Raw genomic sequence first — 11,137 nt, 5'->3', positions numbered from 1 at the left:
TAAAAATTTGCTCCTTAATAATTAGTAGATGTGAAAAACATTACCATTGAAATCTACCTGATGACTTCATATCCATGCTCAGATGCCAAGGAGCTCAGAAAGTAACTGACTGTCACTAGTAATAATCACATATATTGAGATTAGAAGCACATGTGCAAGCATCTTAGTGTCAATTGTATTGAAAATGAATTTTTTTGTATGAAACTGTGCTTTAATAGTGAAATTGAGCTCTTTTTTAAAGTTTAAAACCTCATTTAATTTTATGTCTTATAGGGTTTATACTGAGTACAATATTGTATAACTGTATTAATTCAACATGTCAATGCTGTTGTAATTTTTTTGAAAAAAGGAGTCAATATAATCAACTTGTGCGGATTGAAAAAAATACAAGAAAGCGTAACCTAAATAGGTCAAAGAATTAACCTTACTTGCTACAGGAGTGGGGAATGAACTATATTAGCAACTTAACCTAAGTTACTCCATCTTGCTCAGAATAGCTATTTTAACAGTAACCTCTTTTCACTTATAGGAAATATTTAAAAAGATAAAACAGCCTTGAGTTCTAAGAAATAGCTCAATCACAAACCAGTGGAACGTGCTAATCTCAGACATTCTACATCTGGCTAACCGCTTGTATTTGCTTCTGTAACTCGCTTGCTATTTTAGGTCACTTGACACAAAGTATAAGACCACCCTGTTACTGTCTGACCACCCAGTAACTGCTGATTCCAGCTTTCTTACTATACTTGTTATGGCTAGGAAGTTGACTAATTTAAAATTACAAAGTTGATTGCCAAGTTATATGACTGGATCACTTGTCTGTATAATGATTGGTTGTTGATTAATAGATTCAAAGTTCTGCTATGTTGTACAAACCTGATTGGTTCACAAGTGTCCTGTTTGAGTAATATTTCTGTAATCCTATAAAATCTCTGACCCGACAATCATCAGAGCTGCTTCTACTCCCGAGATAGACAGCCTGGCCAGTCGAAAAATAAAATTTACCTTGCTACTTAAAAAAAATGATTTAGACAAAAAAAGAAAGAAAAAATATGTATTCCCTTGAGGCTTTCTCCCCTCCTACATGCTGGAAGATGTTAAGAAAGGAACCAGCAGTCTTGTATGTGACATGGGAGCCGTGGATGAAGATGGCGCAAGTTGTCCTGCTGTCTTGGAAATGACTTGTAAAGTGTAAAATGTGCTCCCATCTTACTCATGCCATTGTATCATTGGACCTCTGGTTCCTATTGCTTCTTAGCTCCTATCTTAACTAATACAGAATATGATGAAAAAATAATAATAAATACAATATTTTTTAAAACTATAAAAAAAAATCACCTGGGAAGATAGTCTTAATGAGGAATTGTCTAGATCAAATTGACCTCTGGGCATGTCTGTGAGGGATTGTCTTTATTGGTGATTGATGTGGGAAAACAGCCCATTGTGGACTGCACCATTCTCTAGGTAGGGGGGTCCTAAACTGTGTAAGAGAAGAGAAAGCTAGCTGAAAGCAAGTGAGCAAAGATCTACACATGCATTCTCTCTCTCCTCTTGGCTATAGAAGTGATGCTTTAAGCGCTTGTCTTGATTTCCCCTCAATAATGCACTATCACCTGAAACTGTAAACCAACTAAACCGTTTCTCCCTAAACCCTTTGTCAGTGTATTTTTGTCTCATAGCAACAAAAATGAAACTACAACAGGTTCCATGTCAGCGTTTCCCCTCCTTCGTCTTCCCAGTACCCCACAAACATTAGTCCATGTGGATGACAGGGTCCTCCTACACTCTCTAGCCCTCTTCCTGGGACCATGTGTCAATGTCCCACACCAACACAATATCAAGTTTTGATATCTTCAATGCAGACGGGGGCCTGGAAGGATTCTTCCAACTCACAGTGTCTTTGTTTCATTCTGTGAGTTCATTTTAACCCCTTTCTCTGAGCCCTTGCTCAGTATCTGGACTCTAAGTCAAAAAGGAAAAGAATGTAAAAGAAGATATGGCTTCTGCCAGATGATGGTGGAAGAAAGTCACATCCATCTATGCCCATGCAGAAAGCCATGGCAACCTCTCTAGGAAAAAGTCACTAACAAGGCTGTCCATCCCTGACCCCATGCAGTATTAATGGCAATGCAAGTTTCTGGTTGCTGTTTTGTGACCTAATCTCTTCTTCACAGCTGCCTAGCATTTGTCTCCCCCTGATTTCACCTGTGTAGAAATGAGTCTTGGAGATCAACTGTGAGTAAGCAGTTAATTTGCCACACTTCCACCTACATCCTCTCAGGAATGACTCTAGGTCCCACTTCACTGGGGAGAGCCAGGCCTTTTGCTTTGTGGTTTCAATCTTTTTCCTCAGACTACTATAAGTGGTAAGAGTCCTCTTCACAAGAAGAAGCCAAGCCTCTCCCTACAATGAACAACAGTGACTGAAAAGGCAGATTGCTGCCCAAGATTCAGAAAAGCTGTGGGCCCACTCCTAAACAAGACATTTACATCACCCCCTCTAGGGTCAGGGAACATTGAAGAAGAAGGATCAGGAAGTATGTAAGAGCCTGAAGGCAGGATGAAGGGCTGCAAAATGACAGTCTCTAGACCCCATGCAACCACTGCAATCATTAACTCAACAACTGCAGTTACCTGCACTGGGCCCACACAAGACCAGTCCTATCAACAAATCATGCAAGGAAGAAGGTCTCATGGGACCCTACGCTTTCCCTCTGAACTATTAATAGATTCTGAAATAATCTATTAATAGGCTATTCATAGATTCTGAAAGCTGTGTAATCACTGCTGAGCCTGCCAGGCTCCAACAGATAGCTCCAAACCCATGATCACAATTTGCCCTAGTCAAACTCAGTGAGTCACAAAACAAAATGAATAGACATGAATGTGAGAGAGAGATTTCCAGGGTGGAGTGGGAGTAGACATAGTGGTACGGTGTTATAGGGTAAGTGGTTGTATGAATTGCATACATGTGCAAAACTGTCTAAAGAAAATTTAATTAATAAAAAATAAAATTTTAGTACAAATTAAAATGTTAAAATTAGGGGACTAAGAGAGATGTCTCAACAGTTAAAATCACTGGCTGCCCTTGCAGAGGACCAGGGTTTGGTTTCCAAAACCCACGTGGTAGCTAACCACCGTCCATAACTCCAGTTCCAGAGGATCTGATGTCCTCTTCTGATTTCTGCGGGCATTGCACCACATGGGTGCACTTACACACATGTAGGCAATACACTCACACACGTAAAATGAAAATAACAATTTTTTCAAAAACTTTAAAATTAAACAAAAAAAAAAATAAAGAAGGAACTTAGAGATGTGAGCTCCACGGATGGTGTGGTGCACCCTACACTGGCATGGGTGAGATCACACAGCATCATCTCACCAAGGACAGAACATCAAACCTTGTTGAGGTCCGACCATGTAAACCCAGCTGACATAGGTGTTAAAGAAACATGTACCCATTTTCAGTTATGTGCCAGGCCGTAGAGAAATTTCTGTTTTCTGAAAGACAATCTCCCCCATTCCCTCTCTCCTCATCCCAGTATCAGCCCATGAGCAACATCATGCTGACAAATAGCAAGTGAAGATTCTCCTTGTGTTCTTCATACTCACACATTTTATTCTCAACGATTCATTACTTTAGATCCAGTGGTTGGACTTAATGATGCGTTCTAAACCAGGGGAAAACAACAGAGTCAACAATGAGTGATGATACTGACCAGAAAAGAGATGTGTGTTTATCAGTTTATACACACACTGCATGATTTATATACAATCATATGAAAATGAAGATATAAAGAAAAGTATCCTGATACATCCACAAACAATTAAATGATCATATTTCACTGAATGTAACATTAAGAGCTGCATCATCTTTGTTCTGCTAAAAAAAAAACTTGTCAATTAAACCCTGATATATTTCATTGATTAGATGATACATTTTAATTTGAAGAAATGGTAAAATGGCAAATAAAATGCCTATCTTAAAATCGATAACCTGAAGTACTAAAAGTTACACTTGAAAGTAGCTAACCATAAATGATGGTTTTCAGTATATCCCAAAATTTCATTTCCAAAGAAGTAGGACTTAGCTAGAAACTACTGGTTCAAACAAATACAGAAATGTTGACACTTCTAGTTGATGCCTTCAGAGACAGACAGCGAGGTCAAAAGTATTCTTTAAGGCCTCTAAGCTTCTGGTTACTCCAGTCCAAGGAATTGTGGTCTACTGGAAAGAGTCCCAACCACAGAAAATGGACAGACTTTGGTTAATGTTTGCTCCTGGCTCTAATTCTGCTTCTAATGAGCTGGGTGACTGTCTACACATCCCATTGAGTTTTCTGCTAAGTTCCTTTCCTGTACATTGAGTGGGTTGAACTAAAATCTCATTTCTAACTCAACTCTCATTTCCCAGCTTTCAACTTTGAAAAATCTATAGTCCTCGGTTCGTCTATACAACCCCACATCAAGCTGAAATGAACCCACATGCAAAATTCTCTCAAAAGATGTATTCTGCTAACCATCGAGTTTAGCTGGAGACTCCACATTTGTAAAATGAAGAGAGGAATGGCTCTTCTTGCTAACAAATTCTGGGTGCTGAGCTACAGCACCTGTTCCTGAACAGGTGAGAACACTGGCCCTCCAGTGTGTCTCTAGAAGAAGCCTTACCTCTGCTGCCCTTGATTTCCCCTTCAATGAAGACACCCTCATCCTCAGAGCATCCCTTATCTGAAAAGCAAGGACACCAATAAACAGATGTCGGAAGAAACAGTGGCATCTCCAAGGCTCAGATTCCTGTGCCTCAACTTTGAGACAAGTGACTCTGGCCAAATCAGCATCAGATGGCTTGGCAATGTGCCCAGCAAACAGAAGGACTTGGATAAAAGTTAAAGGGTGATAATAACAATATGCAGAATTATTTTAAATTGTGGGCATGGTTTCTGCTCTTTTTACCAACAGTACTTGCACATAACTTCCGGCTGCCTTGATAAATACCAAGAAATGAAAGAGTTCAGCTCCCTCCTTTCCTCCATGTAGCTGATGCACTGAGCCATGCAGAGTAAGAGGATGCAGACTGCTTATCTCTGAATAGGACACCTATATCAAACTTCTTCTTCCCAAGGTTTAGGGATCATTGCTGAAGAAGGGGCGAGAGAGACTGTAAGAGCCAGAGGAGGCAGATGACCACAAGGAAACAGAGTTTTCCAGACAGCAAATTCTGTCTTTATATTTATTCATATAAAGCCACAGTAATGGTGACAGTACACACAAGACCCATGTAAATTCAAGCCAGACAAAAGTCCTAGCATAGACATGGGGAAGTGGGTAAGAAACCCCAACCCTACTGGAGGAACCATTGGAAACTAATAACTGCAGGGAGGGAGTCAGGTTCGTTTAAGGGTGAGACTTGGTAGGTTAACCAGCCTCCAGTGGATGAACCCACATTAAAGGCATTTGGGGGCACAAACCTGACTATATATATATATGAATATATGAGAGAGAGACCATAAAATTGGGGGAGGGGTAGTATGGGAATGCAGGTAGGGAGGGGATCTAAATATATTGTATAAAAATCTCAAAAATTCATTTTTTTAAAGGAGTTAAATAAAAGTAAAAGTCTTCTCCCTCCTGCTTCCCTCAGCCACACAGAAGTCATTGGCAGTGAATAAAACAAATTCAAATTACCTTGTGATCCATAATGGTTCCAAACAGCAAGATGAAAAAGCCCTGTGATAAAATTCAACAGAATCATGAGGGACAGTTTCTCAAACAGCATCCCAGCCATTATTTCAATCCCACTCTTCTGAGTAAGCTCTAGGGCAGCAGTTGTACATTAGAGAAGCATTTGCACTGATGCAGATGAGTATGCATTGATAGAGATAGCCTCTATCAATGGGTGGTGCCTGACCATGGTGGCAACCCCAGCTTAGTCTGTAGTGAGCTCTAGACAAGCCTGAGTAACTTAGTCAGACCCTATCTCTAAAATAAATAAAATAAAATAAGATATGGGCCAGTGATACGGCTTAGCAGATATAGGTATTTGCAGCCAAGCCTGACAACCTGAGTTTGATCCCCAGGATCACCGTGGTGAAGGGAGGGAACTGACTCCTGTAAGTTATCCTCTGACCTCCACAGACATGCCAGGGTGTGTATCTGTGTATACACACACAAAAATTAATTACTTAGGGGTAATTACATTTTTAATTTTTAATTTATTTTTATTTTATGTGTATGTTTTGCCTGCATGTATGTAAATGCACTCTACACATGCAATGTCTGAAGAAGCAAGAAGATGACATCAGATGCCTGAAACTGGAGTTACGGGTGGTTGTTAGCCACCATAGTGTTGCTGGGAACCAAATCCCATTCCTCCGCAAGAGCAGCAAGTGCTCTTCACCACCGAGTTAATCACTCCAGCTCTAGTAACAAAATATGTTTAAATAATAAGAAAAAACACATTGATCGGTATTTCTTTTGAATCTACCTCCTCTTGGGTAAGGATCACCCTTTGTACATGAGGATTATTGATGTCTATTGAATGACTAAAAATAGTGACAAAGGGTTTTCAACAGGACTGTTATAGTTTAAATGAGAAATAACCCCCACAGGCTTGTGTGTTTGAACACAGAGTCCACAGCTGTTGCTGCTGTTTTTGGAGTGTGTGGACTTTTTGGACTTTGGGCCTAATGGGCTCATGCAGGGTATAATGATGGGGCTAGAGGGCTAGAGCCAGACCAGGTCCCTGCAGGAGCTCTCTGTTTCCTGATCCATGGAAGATGTAATAAGTCATGCCACCAGCTCCCACCACCAGGGCCTGAGCCCCAACTTCCACACTTCTCCCCCACAAAGTTGTGGGTTAAATAAATCCTTCTGTCCTTGGTTTATTCCATCAGGTATCCCGTGCCAGCAACAAGAATGATAACAAGTAGACTTACTAAATGCAAAAAGTTCTTCCCAAATATCGAAGTAGCTATTCTTTCTCATGAGGACAGTTACACATGGCACAGAATCTGGTCATTCAAAACCACAGTTGTGAAAGTTCAGTAACTAGTTAAGCATGGACTCAGAAATTTTAAGCCACAGGGAAGGGACTCCTCACCATCTAAGGACAGCCTTATAGGAAAGAAGCACTCATCGGGTGACAAAAATTAAGTAAATGCAAGTCACGGGGAAGGGACTGAACAGAACTAAGAGTATTTTGGTATTTTTCTGGCAATAAAAGAGAAACACAAGTGATCTGAAGAAGAAATAAAAAATGCTTCCCAGGGGTTCATTCAGTTATAAAACAAGAAAAAAAAGGGATGGATGAGGGCTGGCTGCAGCTCCCTGAGAGAGCGCTGACCTGGTATGTGGGAGCACCTGGCTTAGATTCCCAGCACACAGGAAGAACAGAAGAGGACCCAGAAACGGGAGGGGAGGGGAGAAAATAGAGAGGACAGGGGAGGGGGGAACCGAAGGGAGAGGGGAAGGGGAAGGAAAGGGAGGGGAGGAAGGGGAGGGGAAGAGGAGGGAAGGGGAGAAGGGAGGCAAAGGAAGGGGAGAGGAGAATGAAATAATTAGTCACTGCAGTAATTTCAAGAGTAGGCAGATTAGCCAGGCATGGTGGCTTACACCTTTAACCCCAGCACTCAGGAGGCTGAGGCAGGAGGATCACTAGAAGTTTAGGGTTAGCCTGGGCTAAGGAGGGAGATCCTGTCTCGAAAAGCTAAAACAAACCACAAAACAAATGGGAAAATTTATGTCAACCCAAGAGGTTTTGGTTTCAAATAAACTAAGTCTAAAATCAAACTTTTCTCTTTAAAACAGTACAACAGGAAGAGGAAACTGGTACTCCATAGTTGTTAAAGAATGAGTTAGATACATAAATAATCTAACCTGGTGTTTCTTTATCTGGATTATGTTTTGTTTGGTGCCTTTGGTACTCATGATGTGTTACTAGGTGTCTGGCTCTTTTATTAAGTGATTATATTATTTAAAGCAATAGTTGGGCACCTTCCTGTGAAGCACCAGATACTGCAAATATTTACACTTTGTCAGCCAAAGCCTCTGCTGCAACTATTCAAATGTGTCCTTGTAGCTCAGAGGCAGCCATAGGGAAAACAACAGCAAGTGTGTGTTCCAATTAAACCCTATTTACAAAAACAGACACAGGACTGCATTTGCCAAGCCCTGATTAAGTGCATAATTAAGATTACAGACCTGCCAAATTTTCTATTACTCATAGGTATAGGGAGCAATCTTGGCTAATGATAGCCTCCCCAAATGTAGGGTTGGTAGCAAGACAGTAGAAAAACGTTCAGAAAAACCAGATGGACTATCTTACCAAACCATGTATGTTACAGTGGGAAAAGACAGTGGAGATCATTCTAGATCCATATCTTTATTTCACACAGGTGAAAGTTGAGACCTAGAGACAAGTAGCCTTCCCAAGACCAGAGAACATAGGGCAAGATCTATGTCTATGACTAGCAACTAACATTTATTTCACAGGAAATAGCAAAAGAGGAGCACAAGAACTGACTGACTGGTCAACATCCAAAGTGAAGGTCCTTAGGCTACAGAAAGTGGCTGTTTTTCTGAGTTCCATGGAAAAGGACAAAATTAAGCTTATTTTGTGGCATAATGTGAGTATAACTTTGCACATCCTTGACCAAAGAATAGTCACTTGTAAGCGGTTAACTTCCGAAATTATAGGAAGGACCTAGTGGATGAGTAAGAGAAAAGGACATTAGCACCCCGCCAGCTCTGCTAAATCCAACTTCAGTCAAGCCTGTAAACTCACCCTGTGATGTCTGTACCCAGGACACTGAGACAGGAGAAACACAACAAGTCTGAGGCCAGCCTTAGATACAGAGTGCGATCCTTTCTCGAAAACTTTTTTTTTAAATGTGGAGGTTAGGCAGTGAGATATCTCAGTATATGCTAGTGTTTGCCACCAAGCCTGATGACCCCAGTTTAATTTCTCAGATCTCCCTGGTGGAAGGAAAGAACAGACTCCCAAAAGTTGTCCTCTGACCCCTATACAGGCTCTGCGGCATATACCCACACACATACATGCATGCATGCTTGTACACACATAAAAATAATAAATAAATAAATACTTTAAAAAATAAAAATATAGTGGAGAAATTTATGTCAATCCAAGTCGGAGACACCATGTGAGTCCCCTGAAATATGAAGGGAACACTTGGTGTCCTTTATTGTTAAAGGACATCTTTTGCTGTCTAGCCAGAATTATGCAGCAAATCTCCTTCCTGGGACTCACCTGGAAAGCATTAAGCAAGGCAAAGATTATGTGGAATACCAAGGGTACACCTTGTATCAGAGTGGCTAGTCCAAAACCCCAGGTCAGTCCCAGCAATGGAGTGAGGATGGCAACATTTTTGCTGATCCTGATAACTGTGGCCATATCCTGAGACTTGGAGCTGCCAATCGAGGGTCTCTGGGTGTTGATAGCAACAGCCAGAACCACAAGGAGATTCATGGCCACAATGACCAAGGCTGGAATGGCAAACGCAAAAAGAGTTTTGGTTGGGCTCCAATTAAGCCAGCAGGCGTCCTGTCTGAAGTAGCCTCCCTTTGGCTCTGTTACAGCAACAGTGGTGACAGCGATCACCAGAGGACACCCATAGCCTATGGCAAACCCGATGACCATCATCCGAGACTTCATCATCCTACGAAAAACGACCAGGATTCCATAGATGATGAGCAGAGCTTTGAAGAGCATCCAGAAGAACAGGGAGAGGTAGAAAAAGTGACTGAAAAACGTCACCACAACACACCATTTATGGTCCTGAGATTTTCTGTGAAAGTTGGAGCTGATGATGAACCACACATTGGCGGTCAGCAGGGACACGGCTATGTTCACAATGCACACATGGCGCATGTATGATATCTCTGTCACAACCACACGAGACCAAACTGTGACTTCAATGATCAGGCAGAGAACCAAGCTAAGAACAGACACAGTGAGCCCAATAGAAGTGATGTAGTCCAGAACCTTGTTCCTCACAGATTCAGGTGACATCAGAATGGAGAAGGACATCACTTCATGGGTGCAGTTACAGTGGCACCTCACTGTGTTGATGACGTCTGACGTCATTTTACACCATTGGTCATCCCACCTCCTTTTCTCTGAATGCCAGCCTACACAGTGACTGACAGCACTCTGGGATTTATTGATTTTTTCAAAGGTGAGTATGATTTCTTTCAGACCCTCTGGCAAAATCACTGACAGGATCAGACCATTTACGGGTTTGGAGAGACTGGCATTTCGCCAGTGGGCTTCTTTCAAGATGGCTCCCAAGGTTGGAAAAGCTATGCCAATCGCTTGGGAGGCTCCAGGTGACAGCTTCTGTAGCTCTCGTCTGGGAATTTCTATCAGTCCTAAGATGCCGTCTGTAGTGTTACTCACAGTCATAGAGAAATTGAAACTCTTCTCTGAGGTATTGTGGTCGATGTGAGAGCCTTTCGTCTGAATAAAAAGTTCGTCCACAATGTTCTCAGATTCACTGTGGATTTTGAGTTTCCTGGCAAACGAGTTCACTGACTCCAGCAAATCTGAGCTGGCATTTTTGTTAGGAATGAAAGTCCAATTTGAAATGGCTGCTGTGTCAAGGACGTGGTTGGCCACTTCACCATAGCTCTGCAATGGAGAAACATCTGTTAGTGTAAAAAAAAAATCACTTTCTAAAATCTGAAACTTTGGAAGATCTAATTATCTCATTTTATTTGACACATCCCTCTTCAAATTCCCTATTTATTACAATCCCACATTAGTAAGCTAAGGGAAGAAAATTAAAATACCTCTGTGTGTCTGTGTGTGTCTGTCTGTGTGTGTCTGTGTGTGTGTGTGGTGTGTATGTGTGTGTGTGGTGTGTGTGTGTGTGTGTGTGTGTGTAAGGTCAGGTATGGTAGTGCATGCCTTTAATCCCAGTACCCGGCAGAAGCAGGCCAGATCTCTGTGAGATTGAGGCCAACTTGGTCTACATTTTGCATTCCAAGTCAGCTGGGGCTACAGGGAGACCCTGTCTCAAAAAAAAAAGATGATGATAGATAGATAGATAGATAGATAGATAGATAGATAGATGATAGATAGATAGATAGATAGATAGATGATAGATAGATGATAGAT

The 11,137-nt window shown here is 41.4% G+C and overlaps 1 protein-coding gene across 2 annotated transcripts in view; it reads right to left on the bottom strand.

Moving 5' to 3' along the window:
- Positions 1 to 11,137, bottom strand: part of Adgrf4 (adhesion G protein-coupled receptor F4) — a 19,974-nt gene that overhangs the window by 3,830 nt on the left and 5,007 nt on the right. For both annotated transcript variants that reach the window (XM_017801572.1, XM_017801573.1), the window contains exons 5-8: positions 9,269 to 10,648; positions 5,689 to 5,730; positions 4,672 to 4,731; positions 3,616 to 3,674 (exon numbers count right to left, since the gene is read on the bottom strand). In XM_017801572.1, the coding sequence (XP_017657061.1) occupies positions 3,627 to 3,674; positions 4,672 to 4,731; positions 5,689 to 5,730; positions 9,269 to 10,648 (1,530 nt within the window). In that variant the 3' untranslated portion in view covers positions 3,616 to 3,626. The remainder of the gene's footprint in view (positions 1 to 3,615; positions 3,675 to 4,671; positions 4,732 to 5,688; positions 5,731 to 9,268; positions 10,649 to 11,137) is intronic.

The sequence above is a fragment of the Nannospalax galili genome, unplaced genomic scaffold, assembly GCF_000622305.1.
Source record: "Nannospalax galili isolate Female #2095 unplaced genomic scaffold, S.galili_v1.0 scaffold803, whole genome shotgun sequence".
Lineage (NCBI taxonomy): Eukaryota > Metazoa > Chordata > Mammalia > Rodentia > Spalacidae > Nannospalax > Nannospalax galili.
The sequence above is the reverse complement of the archived record's forward strand: the minus strand, read 5'-3'. Positions and strand labels throughout refer to the sequence as shown.